This window comes from Mchenga conophoros, linkage group LG4, assembly GCF_057382185.1.
Source record: "Mchenga conophoros isolate Kocher_MC1m ecotype Shallow Benthic linkage group LG4, M_conophoros_male_GT1.1, whole genome shotgun sequence".
Lineage (NCBI taxonomy): Eukaryota > Metazoa > Chordata > Actinopteri > Cichliformes > Cichlidae > Mchenga > Mchenga conophoros.
The window spans coordinates 35,798,495-35,820,684 of record NC_140529.1 but is presented as its reverse complement, the minus strand read 5'-3'; the positions used below and the strand labels follow the sequence as shown (position 1 = coordinate 35,820,684).

The following is a 22,190-nucleotide window of genomic DNA, read 5'->3' as shown; positions in this document are numbered from 1 at the left end:
TAGAAGTACACAAACGCGCTAACTGCTAGTAAAACTTGAAAAAATGTAACAAAATGGAAAATTTCACCTTGAAAGTAAAATAAACCTTCTCCATTTCTGGTTTGTGTTGCTCTTTGCTCAGTATCACTACAGTATGGCCAAGAGCGGGATAGTGTTCATAGACAAGTCTGTGATTTGCATTCAGGCTGTGACTGCAGCATTATGCTAGCAACCAGCCTTTATCAAAAGCAAGCTAGCCAAGCTACAATTAAAAGTTAGTATTAGCTCCTATTTTTTGATGCCTGTGCACGCCACCGCATCATTCTCATGAGCAAAGTGAAGCGACGGAGCCATAATTCAGTTCAGCAACATGTGACATCATCCAATGCATGTGAATGAGAAGCAAGAGCGTTGAAGCCTGAAATTAATCGGTGTCAATGCTGCCTAACATCTGTGTGTGCAAATGGTGTAAATGGCACCATATATTTCAGCTACCTTTAATTTAAAACATGTTTTAGATATTAAACCTGTATATGTGATTAATGGCTTTAAATGTATCTTACAGTTAGTATTTGTATTAACAATGATTAACCTCGTTTTGTCTCCTGTTTTATCAGCTAATAAACTAAGAACATTCCTGGTTGCTCCCAGGCTTGGAAACAATATTAACAGACAATAAAGAAGAAAACTGAGTGGGGGTTATAGTAAGGTGAACCTGTGTACGGCTGTGAAGGTGGAGTCTTGCAGGAAATGTGCTATATGCTGCTCGAAAACGAACATTCGCAAGAGAGCGTTTCAGTTGTTTGTTCATCTGCCAGGTTTACGTCTCTCACGGACCATTTGTTCTTTGACTTGATTTCCCCCCCCCCCCCTCCCCCGACTCTCGTCAGCAAAATAAATAAACACAAAAATATGTAATGAAATAAGCATTGCCTGTAGCTTGGATACTAAACTCTCATGAGGGCGAATGCTTATGAATGCTGACTGAGGACTAAATGTGCCAGTTCACTCAGCAAATCTACACTCATATATAGCTTGCAGCTTTGTTTTGTGCTAAATTCAAACAGTCAAGCCCGATGGCTGGACTTCAAACACCCCCCCAAGACTGGCCTCGGTCTGATTTATCACACGCTGTGGCATAAAGGTAATCTATATTAATATTTTATTCTCAGCCCCAGAGTACCTCACTAAGCAGCCATCAGGGAGAAGTAAGTTAGCCAGACAGGCTTCCCTTAGATGAATGGTCTCATTTTTTGCTGGATGTGAGAGGCAGATAAACAACAGTCATGATAAATGTGGAGCCAGTGTAATGGAAAATCTGGTGCCCATGACAATCAGTATGGTCTCTGAGGCAGAAAATGAACAAAGTGACTGGTCTGCACACAGAGTAAATCACACCGCTGCTCCTTTACATTACAATGTGCTGCTGTGAGTTAATGTTGTTTATTAGCTTGCTACCATGCCCGTGAGTTTCAGTGGCAGTTTGCCATATTAACATGTCCTCTGGATTTTAGCGATTATATAACAAAGAGAAGAAGAGCATTACTCATCTATTTTACGTTCTGTTTTTTGGAAGTTGTTATGATGCTTTGTTTGTGGTGGCAAAGAGAGGAGAGTGAGGAAGCCCACTACATATTAATGCTGGGGTTGGTGAAGTTTTAAGTGCAAAATAATCAAGGTTTTATGTGGAAATATACCTGTATATGGAAATATTCACACTCCTCTGTCACAAATACTGAAAATCTAAAAACATTAACTGTTCTATACTTCTTTCTTGCCTTCTCTGTTGAGCCCTCCAACATAAAGATATTTGCGTCATAAATCTACTGCATGGCTTGTACAGGAGAGCTTGTAATATACACAAGTATGGCACTTTTATTTTACCATTAAAAATCAGGCGTCATCTGCCTCTAAAATAGATAATTATCAGCTTAGCGTAGCTTCATTGTGAATTTTATTTCCTTGTGTATTTTTCCAGCCTCCAAGGCTTTACTGTTTTGGTTTGCTCTTATGGTATTGTATTTGGCCACAGCTACAGTGCAGAAGACAGCGAGAGGCAATCGTTAAAGACAGTATGTATATATATATTTATATATACATAAATATATTTTGTTGCTAAAGAGCAACCATTTTCAAGTGAAAGCTAGAAATGGTAGGGGCCAGAAACAAAGCTGCTTTAAAAATGGGTACATATTACACTTTATAATCCCTGGTATAAATAAATATAGACTATATTTATATAGCAATATAGAGCATTTACACTTAAAAAAAAACCTTTTAATCCTTTTTAATGATTCTGTGACTGTATTAAAAAGAAATTTCTTAGCCATCTTAGCAATTTGGTCATGCAAGTAGCCTGGTGTTTGCTAACATTGGCTTGAAATACTTCTTGGTTTTAGGTGTCAAAACTGAGTTTGAGACAAGATGCCTACATAAACTGAATACCCAATAATGTGGTTAATGTTACCTGAACAGCCAACTGAAATGAATGACTGTTTACCGTAACAGTTAGCTGGCTAATCTTAGCTCGCTTCTCTGCTAGCAAGTAAGTTTTTATTTGGTTGGAGACTGTGGCCCTTTCTCAATATGTGTACTTGAGTGTCGCAGACCAAGTATTGTTCCAATTGTCTGTGAAGGTTCTCAGTCATCCAGGTCATCGTAGTCTAAGGAGCTTGGAAAGAAAAGCATCTGGACTTCTTTAAGTTGCTTGAAGACGTTTCACCTCTCATCCGAGAAGCTTCTTCAGTTCGAGGGTCAAATGGTGGAGAGTCCCAGATTTAAACCCAGTGGGAGTTTCCCCCCAAAAGAGGGACAAAAGGACCCCCTGATGATCCTCTACCTAATCACATGAGCCAAGGTGTGAAAACGGGTGTGGGTCACAATCAGCCAGGGTTTCAGGTGAGCTCATTGTGAAACCTGGCCCCACCCTATCATGTGATTTCCTGAGGTCAGATGGCCCAGGATGTGAGTGGGCATTAAGGCGTCTGGGAAGGGAAAATCTCAAAACTGGATTATAGATGGCAGACAGTTGGTGTCGTAAGCCACCGCCTCTGTTCAAAGACAGTCGCTCACAGTGGACATAGATGGCTTCTTTCACTCCTCTTTCAAACCATCTGTCCTCTCTGTCCAAAATGAGAACATTGGAATCCTCGAAAGAGTGACCTTTACATTGCCCAGACCTCTACATTGGAGAGACCAAACAGCCACTTCACAAGCGCATGGCACAACATAGAAGAGCCACCTCCACAGGACAAGACTCAGCTGTCCATCTGCATCTAAAGGACAAAGGTTACTCTTTCTTATTATCCAAGGTATGCTAAACTGGCCATCTATTGTACTGTGGATGCTCTTAGATCCAACCATCTTTTAACTTACATGTCAACCTATTAAAACAGGGATTCCCAAAGTGTGGGCTGGGACCCTCTTCGGCCATGAAGGTCCTGCAGGTGGGCCGTAGTTTACTTTAAAAGAATTTACTAAATAAATTTACTTTAATAAGTAAATTAAAGATTTTGGTTGGTTGTAATATCACTCATTACTCTTTCTTGTGTCTTATGGTTGTGTAGCATTAGCAGTTTATAACCAACTACCTGTGTTGCTTGTGTTTTTTGAATAACAATTTCAAGGACATACATCACTTTCTCTTGCATTTTGAGTAGAGTGAAGGCTTAAGGTGATGTTGGCCTCATGGCATTTTCTCTTATGTAAGTGAGCCGCAGCACTCCAGACCTGAGAATGGCTTCATTAAAACACTGGCACTAGAGAAGCACTGAATATATGAAAAACACTGTGAAAGATAAACCAATTCCCGAACAGCAGCGTGTGAGATCCATGTTTACCGGCTTCTGCAGATCTGATAGCAAAGCAGGAGCTCCACCCACACAATAATAGCAAAAGTACCGCTTTGTTTTTGAGCATTCTGCTTGATGCTTTATATTTAGTTTGATGGGTACCACACAGAGTGTGCTGTGAATAAATCTTCCCTGGCTTTGAATCTACCCCAAACTTTAATCCTGAAGCATCGCTCACCAGCTGGAGAGGTAAACCTGGATGCACATGACTGATATTGTGTTGCTTAAAACGAGCCCTGTCCTGCTCTTTATTTCACATGCTGGAGTGAAAAGAAAGAAGCAGCTGGTAGATGTTGTTTCTCTCCAGCCTGTGTGACAGCAGTACAGTGGTGAACTCATGCTGTAAACAGTGTGAGTCAGTGTGTGTTTTTGTGCGTTTGTGGATGAAGCAGCCTGCCTGGATGCCCATGCAGTTTGCAGCAGCGGTTGACATGGCACAGAGGGTATCTTGCAGTGCCAAGAGGGAGGACTCGCAGATGGTGAACATTACATAATTGCAACTCAGAGAGTAATTGAAGACGCCGTGGACCATGGAGTCTGTATTCAGGCTGAGTGCTGGGTGTGTTTATCTCTCACACTACATATTGTCAAGTTTACAAAGTTAATTTGTTCGATTTGAGCTGTACAGAAGAAATGCTTTCTCTTTGTTTTCGGTGATAGTCTGTCTCTCTCTCCTCCCTGAAGCCTCCATGGGTCACCTTCCTCATCGCCACATACGTTTACTCACGCCTGACCTTTTTCCTGCCATGCGCATGATCCAGATAAAACTCTAACCTTGCTTGCGTCCACATTCAGTTTCCTTCCCGCAGCACTTCAGCAGCTCTGTTTCAGTTGGGTCATAACTCGTCACCTTTCTGTCTCCTCTCGTTTCTTACTTCAGATAAACTGTGTGACTTTTCCTCTGCCTGGAGAAGGTCCGGAGCAGCAGCTCCTCAAGCCCGACGAATGGAGCTACTGCGATTACTTCTGGGTGAGTTCCTCAAAAACACAGAGACGCAGCAGAGTCCTGACTCGCTCCCGGGCTTTATTTTTGCATCTCCTGTGACAGCATCAGCAGCCTTAGAGGCGGAAACCTTTGTGAAGTGCAGCCGCTGTTTTTAGCTTTGTACATTACTCTCTTTAGCTTTGGCTTCATAGATTAAAATGTAAACAACATTTAATTTTAGAAGTCCATTTTAACAAATGTTTAAGCATAAATGTATCTATTTATATACAAGAAAGGTACCAAGAATGAAGCCAAGCTAGAAGTGCCTTAAAACAGCACGGGGGCAGCTCCTCCAGTTGGAAAAGTCTTCTGGTTGCACAAAAGTCTTCAGGAAAACAGCCCTCGATTTCGATTCTCTGCGACCTCAGTAAACACTTTCCCAATGAGTTGCATGTCATACTGAACAACAAGTGAAGCTCGTTCTATAAATTATGGTCATCGTGAGCGTCAGAGAGTAGGATTATCTGAGATATTCACTTACAAGTCATCAGGAAAGGAGCTTGAGGTTTCACTGTCAGATCCACACTTCACTCATTACGTCTCATTTGAAAAACACCAACAGGGTGATGGTGAAACACTCACGTAACACATGATCTTGTCCTATAGGCCAGCGGTCCCCAACCCCCGGGCCTCGGACCGGTACCGGTCCGTGAGTCGTTTGGTACCAGGCCGCGAGAGTTGAGGCTCAGGTGTGAAATGTATGGTTTTCAGAGTTTTTATCGGTTTTCAGCGTTATTTTGTTATTGTTTTTATCGTTTACTTGGTTTTCCTTGGTCTTTTCACGTGTGTTATGAATAAATCTTCTTTTTTTCGGTACCGGTACTAGTTTTATTTTGTTGTATTTATCCGCGACACCTTAAAGGCCAGTCCGTGAAAATATTGTCGGGCATAAACCGGTCCATGGCGCAAAAAAGGTTGGAGACCGCTGCTATAGGCTGACTAGAAAGTGCCATAAGATTTCTGGTACCTAAATTAAAGACTTCTGGTAGATGCTCATACACCAGGTGCTATAAACAGTGAGATATTAATGACTAATCTCGTGTTGTGGATGGATCAACTTAGATGTTCTCTGACCCATCTTTGGTGTCTTCTTCCTGCCATGTGACAGTGTTTTTCTTTGCCCATCGGGTGCTGACTTTACCTAAGTGTAGACTGAACAAGCAAATAAAGGAACCTTTCACTAATGAAGAAAAACCAGCCACAGAACATGAATCTTTTCTTGACCGATCAATGTTCAATGTTCTGAATCCAGAACTAGAATATTTTGGTATCTAATCATCATTAAATCTGAAAATGTGGATAAGCTTAATAAAAGACAGGAAGTCCTAAAAGTCCTATTTTGTGATGAAACTACAGACATGAGGATCCATGCAGCTCTTCCCTGTAAAGTGATTATGTTTTCTTTGCAAATGTGACGTTGGATCTTCCATTTTTCTTACCCAGCACATAAACTAGCCTTTTCAAGCATTACACAAAGGATTTGTTTTATTCCAGTCGGCACCTTTTGTTGACCATTTGAGCAAATCTTTGCCGCTAAAAGCAAATAAAAGCAAAACGCTCACATTAAATTATGTGCGCTGACAGAAAACGGTCAATATGTCGATCCAGCACTCTCCTTCTCATTTAACAAAACCTGTTATCGGTTTTCATGCAAACACAAATGACGTCTCTCCCGTGGCTCCTGCAATTTTCCAAACATTACCATCCTTAATTAGATTTGTACACAAAAACCCTTCAGCCTGTCTAAGTGACTGAAATCCAATCCTCGTCCCCCTGCCGCCTCTTCTGCTGCTGTTTGGCTCCTCGTTTGCGGCCTGTCATGTCGTGTTGCGATGTTTTGTCTTGTTTGTCAGCTGACCTGCTGCTCGGACCTGCTGTGCGACATGAATCTGACACTTCTGTTCCTCTTTTGCCGTCACAAATGATGCCGAGCTCCGCACATCCCGGCCCGACCGTTCGTGTGACATTCATGTGCTCAGAAAAAAAAAAGGAACACACACATGTAACACACACACATGTAACACACACCCACCCACCGGTGACTGACGCACGCACACCAACGCATGCCCTCCTTGACATGCAAGTGTGAGTCACGCTTTCATGAGCACGGCTTGTGACTCAACACCGGCAGCTCATCCTCACAACACCGCCCGGTCCTCCACACGCTCTCAGATGTAAACAACTAGGAGGTGTTAGTGGACGGTCTGTCCGTGAACTCATTGTTGCTGTGACTGAATGATGCGCTCCTCTTCCTCAGACCGACAGGAAAGACCCCCAGGGCACCACGTTGGTGACGGGCTTCGAGGTTCTCCTGCAGAAGCAGCTGAAGGGCAAACAGCTGCAGAAGGAGATGGCCGAGTTTATCCACGAGAGGTAACGGCTCGGCTCCGCTGGAAATAAGCAGTTTGGTGTCAGGAGATTAAATTAATTAACTAACAAGAGTTTGAGACACACAGCTGCTCTGGAGTCAGAAATAATCCCAGAGCTGGAGCTGGAAAACCACATTTTGTGAATGGAAGGATTACCAAGGCTATTAATGGAAAAGTCTGGTCATAGTCTCGATTGTCTTGTAGTCTGCACTGACTTTATAAGTATTTTTTATCCATCTAAAGTCTGATCATCTGACCCCACTCTTATCCACCCACTGAGTCATTGCGTTTGTTTTTATTAATTCACACTCATTGGTCTCTTTTTCCTACCAGTAGGTCATTATCACCCTAATAAACACTCGCGGTGTGTTTTGGCTCTGCTCCACAGTGCGTCTTCCTGCCCTCACCCCTCCCTTACCCTGTTTCTACCAGTTTCTTCCTGTTAAAAGGGAGTTTGTCCTTCCCGCTATCGCCAAGTGCTTTTTCAAAGAGGGTTGTCGGAATCGTTGCCGTTTTTATCTTACCATATAAAACGCTCTAAGGCGACTGCTGTTGTGATTTTGTGCTGAATAACTTAAATTACATTGAAATAAACTGAATAAGCAGGGGTCGTTCCACCCTGTGAATGCATGCTGTAGGTGCTGATTACAGGTTATTAGGCAGTAAAAATCAGCATCGCTGAGAAAGTTCAGATCTCTAACACTGAGTTCTTTGTGTTTTATCAACATTTCAACCTGCTCAAAGCATGGAGTCTTCTTCAGTTTTGCTGTGTACAGATTAGAAATACACCCGAGGACAGAACAGTGCTTTCCAGTAATGTAACTGGACACTTTATACACACCCTCGTTTCTTCCCAATAAGAGTTTTGCACTTGTCTGAATGATGCAGCGTTATCGCATCTAGAGTTAGTATAAAACATGGCAGAAAGACTCCTGACAAATGCTGGATGTAGGCAACACATCACTCCAGTCCTCGCAGAATTTAACCAGCTTCACACTCGTTACAGAAACAAATGTAGGATCTTATTAATTACTTTAAAATCTTCATATGGTGTGGCTCAGGGTTATTACACACTGCTGTTACAGGTCCAGGTTTAAACCAAGAACAAACACTGTGGAACAAGCGTATTCACACTCCTATTCAGTCAATCATTTCATATTTCAACACACCTGTCGTGTAATGTTGTTGTGTTCAGCTAAGTAGCTAAGTAAGTCAAGTTAATAAAGTAACTAAGAGTTAACTAAACCAAGTTTGACACTATAATGAGTCTCTGTTTGAACTTGTGGTTCAAAGAGGTATCGCATGAGCGTATCAGCTACTTAATATTTTTTAAAAGCTAGAAGTAAAACTAAACTAAACCTCTTAAAAACTGAAACTGAACAAAAAATAAACTGAAACTAAACCAAACTGAACTACGCCTCTTAAAAAGTGAAACTCAAGTAAAATAAACTGAAACTAAACCTCCTTAAAAGTGAAACTGAACAAAAAATGAAGTGAAACTAAAGTAAACTAAACCTTAAAAACTGAAACTAAAGTAAAACTCTGTAATAAAGCATTTATTTTTTTCGCTCTCTGTAAGAAATGGGAAGCCTCTTAGCCTGGTTGATGTGTATGAAAGCTTTTCGACGAAAGCATACCTAAAATGATTTTATTATGTGCAGCACATTAAATCCACACACAGTAAACTTGCAGGTTAAATGATCCCAGACATTCCCCTGTGTGGTTTCACTCTGTTATTAGAGAGCTGTAGATCTCAGCAGGATATTTCTGGGCTCAAAATGAGCCTTTGGGAGGTCACCGTTACACATTAGCACGACTGATCCACAGCTTCATTAAGACAAAGAGTCAGTGTTACCTTCCTTAAGAGAAGTCTGAGCTTTTTCCTGTTATTTCTGGGTATTTTACAAACAAAATGCCTTTTATGGTTGAGTACGCGAGGGTGTGCCAAATCTTCTCGTATGCGGGAAAAATCCTCCTACTGAATCAGAACCAGGACGTCAAAAACACCACAAATAACTTTTACATCCGATCTCACGCCTCCCCATAGAATTAGCTCCACCTTATCCAACAAAAGCTCCATTCACGTCGTGGGAAGTGAATGAGGAATCTCCTGTGAATATACTTAGAATTGACTCAAGATTCCCAGTTCCTTTGGGAAGATTTCCACTCGGAGCTGACCTTTTCCCATTTCTCTGGGTTGCTCGGTGCCTGTGAGAATTAAGTCAAGGCATTAAGTCAAGGAACGGGCCTGGTGACCTTCTTTGGGTGACAGATTTACTCAGGTGTGGCCGGTAAATGTGAGGTAGTGAATGTCACAGAGGGCACAAACACGGCTACCGGGGCTGAACGCAGCCCGGGGCGAAAATTAGTAAATCTCACAATGAAGGCGTGAAGAGCCGCTCTGAAAACGAACTGCTGTAAAGCAAAGCAGGGGCTCGGCTGGGCTGCCGATGCACGAGGGTCAGAGCTATGCCCGGTGTTGGATTTTTTAAGATTCCTGTCAGAAAAGTATTTGTGTTAAAGTATTTTCTTCCAACCACTGAAGCTGTTTCTGTCTGTCCTCCCTTGAGCCAGGCAGCTGACAGTTCCTCATCTTGTTGTTTGTGTTTCAGGATAAAGATTGAGGAGGAATATGCCAAGAACCTCTCCAAGCTGTCTCTCAGCCCCCTGGCAGCGCAGGAGGAAGGGTGAGTGCAGTAAACAGAAGCTGTGAGATGAATCAGTGAGTGCAGCTCAAAAAGCTTCCTCTTGAAACAGGAGACAGTTTCAATAATCACCAGAACCGCTTCTAAAGATAGGACGATTTTAAAATAGATTCATCCTGTTTGTGTTTGATGCTGCTTTCAGAGATGACTCCTGTCATCGTGTTTGTCTGTCGGCAAAATAACACGACGGCCTATGAGTCGATCCCAGAAGCAGTTGGTAGAAAGGGAAAGGCTTGGCAACGGTGGACTTTAACTGCTTTCCCGACACTCATAAAAACTGTATTATATTAAATTAGATGCAACCTGAAGATCAAATATCAAAGAATTCAATGAGATATATAAAAAAATGTCCAGTAAAAAAGTTTAGGTGACCACTTTAAAATATTATGATATTTATAATATTATAATTATAAATATTTATAATATTATTTGAAATGATTGAAAAACACAGCATTGATGACATGGGGCCATATTTACTAACTAGTGACAAGATTAGATGTGAGAGGTGGGAACTCTGAGATTTGTGTGACTGATCCTGTTACATGTGTATTTCCTTTCTCAAGACGTGAACTATAAAGAAAATATTTAAATCAAGTGTGCAAGCAAACTGATTTTATAGCCTTTGCATTTGCTGCATTTGGTGTTGGCCTAAGAAATTTACATTACCAATGGTTTGTGTTTCTCTTTTCTTTGTGGGGTGTATGCAGCTAAACCGCACACTGTATGTAGAAGATGCACATAAGGCCCTTTTCCATTAGTACCTACTCAGCTTGACTAAAATGTGACGTCATCAGACTGCATGCCACCGATTGGCTGGTCAGTAGCATCACTTGATGAGTCATGAGAGCATCTCTCAAGCCACAGACCGAGGAGCGGGTATATTCTTGCCTCGACGTCCACCTTTTTTTAAAGCGTTCGTGTTGCATATTAATGACGTTGCTATGACGACAACCAGAGGCGTTGCTATGACGGCAACCAGGCACGTTAGGTACGCTCAAAAAAATGAAAGTGGGCAGTTATTACATTTACAAAATTCAAACTTGTAATGTGAACAAAATAATTTCATGTTTCTGTGGTGAACGTAATTAAATCATGTAGGATCTGTATGAAATTCAACAACTTAATTTATTCTTGTTGAGATGACAGTGGCGTGGAGGTTGCTGTCCATTTTTTTATTCTGTTGTGACTGAGCTACAAGTGCTCTGTATGAAACCAGTTGTCACCCACTGGTTTGTGTTATCGTGAAGCATCAACTTTAGCGTTTTGACCGCCTTCATGTTAGGGTTTTGTAGCCAGAAGTGACCATATTCAGACAGAGTGCTAAGTTACGAGCTAATGCTAAAGGTGCAGCCAGAACACAGAAACTGATACCTGCTAATTAGTGCTAACAGACTGAAGTACTCATTCAATAAGTATTCTACTACCAGTATTCATTAAAGCCTATGCAGACTATGTCGCATTATCAGGTAAGTCCATAAACATTCCCCACACTGCTTCTCTGCTTTGATGTCATGATTGATCAGTATGTACTGCTTTGCTCTGGACTGACCTTTGCTTGTATTGATCAGTTTGGTCGTAGGATGTTCACAGGGCAGCAGGAGGTCAAACCAATTCTTCAAAAACACTCAGATCGTTATTTATTTCCCCCACATTCAAACATACAAAGCATCAGGTCAAACATATACATAGAATATCAATAATTATTTTTGTTTGTACAATCTCGAGATCATCTTAAAAGACATGGTAACAAATTCTGCTCATTTCCAGCTTCATGTTTTCATTCTGGGACTAGAGTAGCTTTGCATGACTCATAGTTTAAAATAATCCATGTTTATCTTAAACTGGGGCTTGGTTTAGCTACTTGAACAAAATAATTCATTTGACCTCCTCTACTTTTGTGGCCGCTCTATATTTAAACCAAATTTCTTCTCATTGGCTGCTGACATCTGTTCTCAGTGACAGTATAAAGCTAAGACAAAAAAAAAGGAACGGGCTGGTACTTTTAAAATGTTTTTCTGCTCAATTTGAGCTTTCTCAGTGCCTTCTTGCTACATTCACCCATTCAAACACACACATTCACTTTTTTATGCCTAAGCACTTTTAATCTAACACACAGTCCAAAAGATGCTTCAGGATCAACTCAGGGTTCAGTATCCCACCCAAGGGTACTTGGACATACAGGCTGGAGGAGCCAGGGATCAAACTGCTGCCACTAAAAGGAGAGTTCAGAACCAGAAACAATCCTGCATTCTTATGAAAGTAACTCAAAAAAAGAAAAGCGTGTTCTACCTTTTGTCAGTTTGGTGAAATTTTCCAACACAACCAGGCTGAAGCTTTGGATTTTTGCAAACTGTCAGTCACATGTTTGTATTGATGTTCTGAGCTTTTTGTGTCACAGTACTGGGTCTGTGACGCAGTGTCTTTGTGTGGGTTTTAGTTATATTCTTTGATTATTGTGATTCATGGGTTTTGGTTCTGCTTGTGTTATATTTTTAGTCCTAGGATTTTGGTTTCTGTTATTTTGTCTTTTTCATGTTCCTCGTCTTGTGACGCTCGTCTGCGTGTTCCTCCATGTTCCTCTGTGTTATACTTCCTGTTTTACTTTGACAGTCTGTGTCCTTTGTCCATGTATTCTGCTTTGCTTCCTTTGTCTCATTAGGTCTGATTTGTCCCAGCTGTGTTACCACCTGTTCCCCATCCTCTCGTTGTCCTGCTGGTGTGTTTAAGTCCTGTGTTTCTCTTTGTCAGGCGTCGCATCGTATGCTCTCCACGCTGTGTTTTCTCCTCTGTGTTTGTGGTAGCTTTCTAGTTAGCTGTTCAGTTCTGTTTTCTAGTTTCCCCAGATTTCTAGTTAGTGCTTCGTGCTTCGCGTTTCTGGTTTTAGTTTCCTTATATTCATGTTTGAGTTTTCCCAGCAAATAAAGCTGCTGCTTTAAGTTTTTGCCCTTTATGAGTCCTGCATTTGGATCCTTCCTCCTGCCGCTCACAGCACACTACATAACATTTTGATCCATGGCCTTGACAAATATGATCCTTTGGTATCATTTATAAAAAATACTGGCAGCTGCCAGTCCACCTGTGGTATCAATTTGACATCCTAAGCGACTTTGTTCTCAAACTTGGGTTTCCACTCCCTCTGCCCAGCGGGTGACGACAATACTCCATCAGCCTTTTACAGCTGTCGCTAACACCGAAAAGAAGAAACTAGTAATGAAAAGAATAAAAGCTAAACTTAAACGAGCAAATTTATTTTTTGTTTTGTTTTGTTTGTTGAGGTCTGCACAGAGTCCTTTGAGGACTTTCTTTGTTTCGTTATATATAAGCTGAGACCATTATTTGAAACTTTGCTCGGGTTCTGTACGTATGGATTATTTGTTTTGCTGCACAGAATCTGCTTTTGCTTTTTATGCTGTTAAGGTAATAATTCTGCATCTTGTATCTGCTTCGTTTGTACACTTTGACCCAACCGTTCAATGCTTTTGATCTGTGAGTTTAACTTCTTTCACGTCGATGTTCTCTCAGGACTCTCGGAGAAGCGTGGACTCAGCTTAAGAAGAGTCTCCATGATGAGGCTGAAGTTCACCTCAAGTTCTCCAACAAGGTAAAATCTACTCATATACAGATTAAACACCAGGATTGAATTAGTTGATCAGCTCTACTTTAGCATTATTATTCTATCCTGTAGACAGAATCATGAAGGTTTTTTCTTCTGCCTTAAATTTTCAGTTTTGTGCACCTTCAGGTCAAGTGTTGAATGTTTTCAGTCAGCTGTGGAAACGGATACTTGATCCGACCACATCCTGAGGTGACGGGTTTTGTTTACTTCAGCCTCGCCTGTGTTGACCACAGAAAATGACCCGTCTGTGAGTCCGATTACCGGTGATGCAGAAACAGCATAGTGGCTTCAGAGGCAGCCTTAAATAAAGCAAAGGCAGCCTCTGAGCTTTTCGTAGCTCTCTGTTGTCTAATTAATTAGCTACGTATTCTGACAAGCCCCACGCCGAAGGCTATGCAGGCCTTTCCCAGCTCCAGCAGGGCTCCATGCTTTGTTATCATGGGTGGAGGTAAAGTATAACAAGGCGGAGGAATGAGGAGTCTTATCAAGCCTGCAGAAGCCGCAACTTGTTTTGCTCTCCGAGTTTTAAATAAGCTACAGTTCATCAGTAGCTTCAAGCTTTGCCATTTGCACCAGATTAGTATTCAGCATGCAGAGCCATCAGTGCTGAAAGGCACCTCGCAGTCCATTGAAATGTCATTTAAAAAAACAAATCGTAATATTGGACAAACTTTTGCTGAGAGACAGAGACAGTTGACACCCATTTAGCTGCACTTTTCCACAGTTTAATAAAGATCCAAGTTAAATGCACTGCCAATGTATGTATTGATTTTAAGGTGCCTAAAAACTGCAAATTGTGCTGTTCACACTTTAAGATATGGATCCAATAAACATAAATGGGAGTAAGTTTTGATCCAGGTAGACATTACTAACCAAACTGTGGGCTGAAACGCTCCATGCTACATCCCCCTGTCAAAATTAAGCAAAAAACAATCAAAATCCACAAACATGTAAATCCCAGAAACATTTGAATGGTGCGTGAGGTCTCTGATACAACCCCATAACTCTGCTGCCGGGCACCAGGGAGTTAGCCGCTACCAGTAAACACTGAAAATTACCTAAAGCTACAGACTACCAGTGGCTGATGCAGTAAAAGGGCAGGTGTTCTTCAGAAAAAAACAAAGTATAAAAGACATGGTAACAATCGTAAACATCGGGTTAGCTTTACACCTCTAGAGCCGCTCTTGGAGACTAAATGCTTTCTTCTAGACTGATAAAATCCATCTATTTTCTTCCACTTGTCCAAAGTTGGGTTATAGTGGCAGCAGGCTAAGCAGTGTATTCCAGATGCTTTTGCACGATGTGATCCAGATGATATATAAAGTCTCTCCAGCTAGTTGTGGCTGAACCAGAGATTCTCCTTTCAGCTCGCTTTGACCAAAAACCTCCAAAGAAAGATACGAAGGAGGCATCGTGATCAGATGCCCAGAGGACCTCAGCTAGCTCTTTTCAACACAGAGCCTAGCCACCCAATGGAAACTAGTTTCTGCTGTTTGTATCCACGGTTTTATTCTTTCGGTCACTTACAACTCGTGCCCATAGGTTAGGGGTGTCACCACCTGCCAACCTGTGAGGATCAGGAGTGGATCTTACTCATATAGATGAAGTAAAGCCAAGGACCACTCTTTGGAATAATTCATTGTATTCAGATTTACATCACAGGTAAAATTAACCACACCATGAGTGCTGTTGGTAGATTGAAGATTCTAGTTCGTGCATATCCACTTTTTTCTACTTTAAGCTCAGTTTAAACGTGGACTCAAGCTTTAATTTAACTTCAATTTAATTCAGTTAAATTCAGCAGTTCCTCAAGGACAGTAAGGTAAAGACTCTGTAATAATAGAGAGAAAACCCATCAAATGACCCTCTTTGAGCAAGCACTTGGTGACAGAGGGAAGGAGAAACTCTTTTAACAGGAAGCAGAACCGGGCTCAGGGAGGGGCACCTAAAGCAGCTCTGCCATAATTGCTGAATAGCTGAGTAAAGCTTAAAGTCATTCTTTAGATTTATTTCTGATTTTGTGCATGGGTGGGTGGTTTTGTATTTGACTGCATTTTACTGAAAATGAGAGAGCAAAGCATTAGGAACACCAGAAAGCTCTTAAAGCACGCTGCACATTACTGATATCTGACTGCTTTGTTTTCACAGCTCCACACGGAGGTAGAGAAGCCCTTGCTGACCTTCAGGGGCGACAACTTCAAGAAGGACCTGAAGAAGTATGACCATCACATCGCCGACCTCAGGAAGCAGCTGGCCAGCCGCTACGCCAGCGTGGAGAAGGTGCGTGGTGATGCCGTCGCTGACATGCACACAAAACATGCAGTAAAGCTTCACGCAGACGAGTGTTTGTTTGGATCAGAGTGATGACATAATGATAGCAGCTCCGGTACCTCCTACGCTCGGCCCTTCATGGCAGTCGGTGTTTTGTTGCTGCTTCCCACCTGCTGTATCAGCTCATGAATGGATGCGGATTCTGTCTTGCACAGATCATTTTTTTTCTGCTTTTCACTTTTATTTTTGTGGCATGTTGTGGTGGGTGGCAGCAATATGTGAACACTGTGTTTTCACTGCCAGAAGAGCTAGAAGCAGAGCCAACAACCTCGCTTTGTTGGCAGTTGTTCATGCACCGTCATTTCTACTAGAGATCTAGGGAGCCTTTTGCTGTTTCCATTAAGATTATTGGTCTTATTAGTGCCACACATAACATAGGTGGAAATCATTTCCTACTTGTAGAAAGCCATTTTTATTCTGTTTTTATTTTGCTGCATCGTAGTTATTCAGCAAAATAAGATAACGCTGTGTCGGTTGGTCCATGAGGCGACTCAGGAGGGTTAAGCAGCTTCCTGTCCACACTGTGTACGTTGGGGAAGGCGTTCAGCTGACCTTAGCTTAGGACATAGTCAGGTCTTGGAAGGAATGCTTCTCTTTAGTCCCAATGACACTCCTTCTATGGTGGAGGCAGAGTCTGGTGGCAGTGGCAGGGTGGATGAAGTTCACTCTGATGCCCTGAGTTTCTGAAAGCTCTGGATGATGTGGGGCTGTTGTGGTCGACACCTCAGCGATACTGTGTGGAAGTCATGAAGGCTTATGCCAGGGTGCTGGAGAGGACCCATTAGTCACACTTTGGATTCAAGGAGAACGATGTGCCAGTCGTCCTGAAACACTGGACCAGCTCTTTATACTCTCAATGCTATGCGAGGATGTGTGGGAGTTTGTCTAACCAGTCTACATGTGTTTTGTGTACTCAGAGCATCTGGATTTTAGAAGTATAGGGTATTGAAGTCCTCCTGTGCAACCGCTATAATTGCTTGGCCCTTTTATTGCCAGCTGTAAGTCAGATTCATCTCATTGGGTGTTGGACTCTGCGACCATGGCTGTCCAGATGCTGTTCAGAATTTTTGTGGGCCTCGGGATCTCGTCGCTGCTTTTGCAGATCGTCGAGCGTTGACCTGCTCACATTGGGCTGTTTGCAGACCAGTGTGAAGCAGCTGGAAAGAGAATTGCATCTCAGTCTGAGGCCGTGGTTTTTGGTATGAAAAGGGTAATTTTCATTACCCGCTGTATTTGCAGTGATGCAGACATTGCACTGGTCCATCGTGGTGAAGAGAGAGCGTGAAAGTGCAGTCATTCAGGACAGCCTCAGAGTAGAGCCGCTACTCTTCCTCCACATTGAAAGGAGCGATTATTAGGATGCCTTCTGGGCGCCTCCTGGGTGAGATGTTCCAGACTTGTCCTATCAGGAGGAGGCCCTGGGGCAGACCCAGAGATTTCTTGGCTGGCCTGGGAACACTTTGGTATCCCCCAGAAGAGCTAGAGGGTCCGCGGAGATGGAGGTCTGGGCATTACTACTTAGACAGCCGTCCTCGTGATCTGGACTGCGATGGATGGACTTATTAAGTTCTTGTCCTGTAGACACTTTAATGAATTATATTCAACTTTTTACATACGTTTCTATTTTCAGTTTCTTTTAGATTTTTACCTTAAGCTCTTAAACAGTCTTCAGATTTACTGTGTACTATACTATACCACTTTTTAATATCTGCATTATGCTTTATTTTTTTGGTTTTTCTGTCTTAACTCTGATAAAACTGAAAAGAAATATCTGCTGCTCAATGTCTCAGGTTTAAAATGGGCTGTTTTGGCTCACATCGCCGTTATTATATTATTCTGTGTTTACATTTCAAACACAATCACAGCACAACCTTGGAGAGTTGCCTATGTACAGAATAAGAGGAAAGACTCAATGGTATGGATTAGAAGAAGATTAAAGGATGAGACCAGGATCGCAGCACGGAAGTCAGAAGCCAGCATGAAAAGGCTATAATGACTGTAGTAATAGATGTAGGTGCAGTAAATCTGAGGATTACCACGAATGACTCATTGTTTCTGTGCGCGCCGCAGGCACGTAAAGCCCTGGCAGACAGGCAGAAGGATCTGGAGGTGAAGACCCAGCAGCTGGAAATTAAACTCAGCAATAAGACGGAGGAGGACATAAAGAAGGCCCGGCGGAAATCCACACAAGCAGGTCAGAGGTCAAAGTCTCACAAAAGTACAGTCGTCAAATAATAAATGGAAAATTCAGGGAATTTTATGTGAGGGGGGAAAGTTTACAGGAATCTGAAACAGCTGGATAAAAGAACAGGATAATGAAGTTTTAAAGCACATCTGTGAGCAGCTGGAAACGATAAAAGAGGTTTGTAAGTGGTTTTAGTTCCCCTTGTTCCTGGGGTAAAGGAGCAGTTTGACGTTTTGGACAGTAAACCTGTTTTTGTTTAAAGAAAGGAGAAGATGGAAACCAGCCTTATTGTTACCGTACCACTTTTTCTAACGTTTATGCTGAGCTAAGCTCACCTGGCTGCAGCTTTGTACTGCACAGGGAAGTCAAACTTACAGTAGCAGTCTAAAGTTTGCACACTCACGCGTTTGTGTAGTTACTGTTGCATAAAACTGATTACTCTACAACATGTAGTGTCAGTATTACTGCAGAATCACTGGCTGTTATTATCATTATCAGCTGTACTTAGCAGCTGCTTGCTGAGCACATCAGGATGACCCTGCCCAAACCTACTTGAGTATTTTAGAAAACTTACCTTTTTTTTTATGCCTTTTGACATTTCGCTCACACATGTAAACATCTGTTTATGTCACTGAAGACTAAAGTTTTCAAAAACTCAAGTTCTGCACTCGCGTGTGGACAGGAAGTCGAATATTTGGTCCTCTAACATCACAACAGTGTGTGCCTTTATATCCTTTTTAGACGTTATTGTCATGTTATTGTTTGCATAATAACTTTCTAAGCTTCTAGTTGGTCAACTTTACAGTTAGGGTTCTATCGCTTAAGTAAAATAAATACATTACTTAAAAAATTAATTGGTTATTTTACATTAATAAATACATAAAGAAGTACAGAATTAAATGCAGAAATTCAAATTAAAAGTTAAATATGTGCAGAAATAAAACTGTTACTGTAAAGTACATTAATAAATAAATATTGATTTGTGATATTTTTTATGCATTTTTCATCCTCCATATCCATCTGCAGCGTGGAAGGCTTAAACTAAAATATCAGCCATATGTTCAATATTCTGCAGACTGTGTGGATGCATTGTTATTATGATGTGGGGGGTTTTCTCGCCAAAGAGAAGAAACTCTATGTTTGGCATCCTGATGAGAAAAGATCCTGTTGTAATAGTTTCCCTCCATATTTCTCCTCTGGAGAGGAAACGCTCTGCAGGAACTAATCTTTCTGTCCGCCCCTCAGTAGATTAGTCACGGTTCACAACACTAATCAATAACTTCCACGAGGCTCAGGTGATTGATGTCGGCTTTGTGCTGCTGCTACCTTAAAGTTGGGCCAAATACTACTCGCTGCTAAACACAGGGAGGTGTTTTACCCATTTTACCTGCACTGAAGGAATTTTAAAAAGCATCTATGGTTTTCCTCTTTTCCTAGCTCAGTGTAAGGATGCAAAGAGCTTAAACTTCCTGCCGTCTTTGGTCGGCAGTAAAGAAACTGGAAGGAGAGACTACATCAAAAGGATGTTTAGGATCATAGACAGTAGCTGCAGTGCTGTCGTCCAGTTTTGAAGCCTTAGAATAGCATTTTCAACATCTTTCAAACTCAGTGTGATGAGCGAGGGACAGACTGCATGCTCAATGGCTAATGACTTTTCAGTCACAAGTCTTTACCCAATGAAACGAGTGACTGAGCCCATAATATCATCAGGAAAGTGTTTAGAGAGGTCCTGTACACTTCAAGAGGACCAGAAATCCTTTTGTTTTCACAGGTTTCGCCCCCTGGTGGCTATTAAATAGAATACAGGTTAGAGGCACTTGTGTGTCGTCTTCATTTTTCAGAGCCAGAAGCTACGTGCATCTGTTTTAACTGTCGACGTTTAGCGTGTATTGGAAATCCTGTTTACAGCCTCATATAAAGGCAACTGTCTAAGAACTGAGCTTGAACTAATAAAAACCACAGTGCTGATGAAATACAATATAACACAAACAAAACACAAACATAGCAACATCAAAGCAGTTTTATCAATTTACTATAAAAAATACAGTATTTCTATAATATAAAACACATAAAATGTTCAGTTTCTTTCAATTCTTTACTTGAATCATGTGAGGGGAGGAAATGAAAAAGTCATGTAAAACTTTACCTTCATCCTGTGAATATTTCACAGTTACAGGACCTCAAGGTCGAGGGCAGGTTGAAGTATGGCCCTTTGTTCCAGCACATATCTACAGAAGATTTCAGGGATGAAAAACAAATTTAAGCTCTGTTAAAAAACCACAACCATCAGTTTAATGTCGGCTGCGTAGAGGAACAGAAACAGCCATGAATATCTGAATACCTGAATATCTGTTCCTGATACGTCACAGCAGAAAACTACATTTTGGTTAAACTGTAAAGGGATCGTATCACATGATGGAGAGATGGCTGCTCGAATTATATCATATAAAAGGAGTTGCTTTTACCTACTGTTTGACATCCAGGCTCATCATTTAGCCGTGATTCCTTCTGGGTCAATTCATCTTTTATTAGATTATGTTGAATGTCCATATAATTATAATGTAATACTATACTGTTATTTACATTTTGATTATTTATTAAACACAAATTTAAAAGGGAAAAAAATATATCCTTCTTTGGTCATTCAGTACCCTTCGGTCATGATTTGTAAGAAGATTTTTTATTATTAAAGTAACTGTTTATATAACGCATTACTGCAGGGATGAAGCATGCTGATTAATACTGTTGTATGCCCCATAAAACTTAGTCACAGTCATTGTGGTCTACATAAATGAGACAGCAAATAAACTAAAATCTGAACAAGTTGCTCAAGGAAAAAACTTTAACAAGTACCATAAAGGCAAAAAGCTGTCCACAGCCTGAATATACAGATACAGCAACAAAATATCTCCTGAAATTTAGGATTTCTTCTGTGGACACCCACAATTAGACGTTCCGCTCACAGTAAAACAAAGCTGCCTCTCGACACGTGAAATGTCCTTACATCTGCTTATAGCTGAAGTGCAGTGTGCTGTAAACCGTTCATTAAACGCTTCTATCGTCTTGAAAGGTGCTAAACATTTATAGTACAGGTCGACGAGAAGCTGGGATTCATCTGTGATGGCGCTGCGCTCGCTGAATGCTGATCCCTGAGCGCCCTCTGCTGATCGTTACAGGCCTTGCAGCACGTGTTAACCAGCAGATCCACGATCATGCATTCAGAGCTGAAACAAAATAAAACACCATCAGCTGTTCTTCTCATCGTGTTGCTATGTGTTTTTTCCAGGTGATGACCTGATGCGCTGTGTGGACCTCTACAACCAAACCCAGTCCAAGTGGTTTGAAGAAATGGTGACAACCAGCATGGTAAACAGCTGTGTGTGATTCACGAGCCAAAAAGACCGAAACAAAATATGATGCATGTCTTCTCTTCTAGGTCTGAGCTGTGACACTTTATACTGTGTAATGTATACTGTACAGGAAAATCACAAATAAGTACAATTAGGTTCTGTAATTAGACTTTAAACATTTACACCAATGAACTAAAGGTGTTATGGTTTTTAACAGTGGACACTTAATAGCATTGTGTGCAGGTATTTGTCTAAAAAATAGTATTTATCTGGTTTTAAATCATATTTATAACCTCTGAAAGATATAATATTTCCTAAATACTGTTGATATTATATTCAAATGTAAAAGTTAAGCTTGTGTTGAAAGAACCTCGGCCGTTTTATATATGAGGTCAGAGAAAAGAGCAAAAGCTGGATTTTTATTTCAACATATTCAGTGGTGGGATCTCTGCTCATTAATGAAGGACTGATAATCTGCGTGATGTCAGTAGTACAGCGGTTATCGGCTGTCTGTCTTACTAAGTAGGACATTTGTCTTCCCTTTTCCGTGTAGGAGCTGGAGAAACTGGAGGTGGAGCGGATCGAGTGGATTCAGCAGCATTTACGACAGTATACGACCCTACGGCATGAAACAGACATGTTCAACCAGAGTGTGAGTTTGTGGCAGTTTTAGATCTTTTTTGTGGTATTATTTTGGCTTCTGTTGTCATTTTGTGTCCTGTTTTTGTTCTTTTTTTGTAATGGTTTTGTCTTTTGGGGCGACCGTGGCTCAGGGGGTTGGGAATCGCATCTGTAACTGGAATGTCGCCGGTTCAATCC

At 41.4% G+C, this 22,190-nt stretch overlaps 1 protein-coding gene across 1 annotated transcript in view; it reads left to right on the top strand.

Moving 5' to 3' along the window:
• LOC146576688 (myosin heavy chain, fast skeletal muscle-like) overlaps positions 1-22,190 on the top strand; it is a 98,979-nt gene that overhangs the window by 69,872 nt on the left and 6,917 nt on the right. The window contains exons 44-51 of the mRNA XM_085272130.1: positions 4,711-4,800; positions 7,073-7,188; positions 9,797-9,871; positions 13,412-13,490; positions 15,654-15,785; positions 17,907-18,030; positions 21,308-21,387; positions 21,925-22,023. Of these exons, the coding sequence (XP_085128256.1) occupies positions 4,711-4,800; positions 7,073-7,188; positions 9,797-9,871; positions 13,412-13,490; positions 15,654-15,785; positions 17,907-18,030; positions 21,308-21,387; positions 21,925-22,023 (795 nt within the window). The remainder of the gene's footprint in view (positions 1-4,710; positions 4,801-7,072; positions 7,189-9,796; positions 9,872-13,411; positions 13,491-15,653; positions 15,786-17,906; positions 18,031-21,307; positions 21,388-21,924; positions 22,024-22,190) is intronic.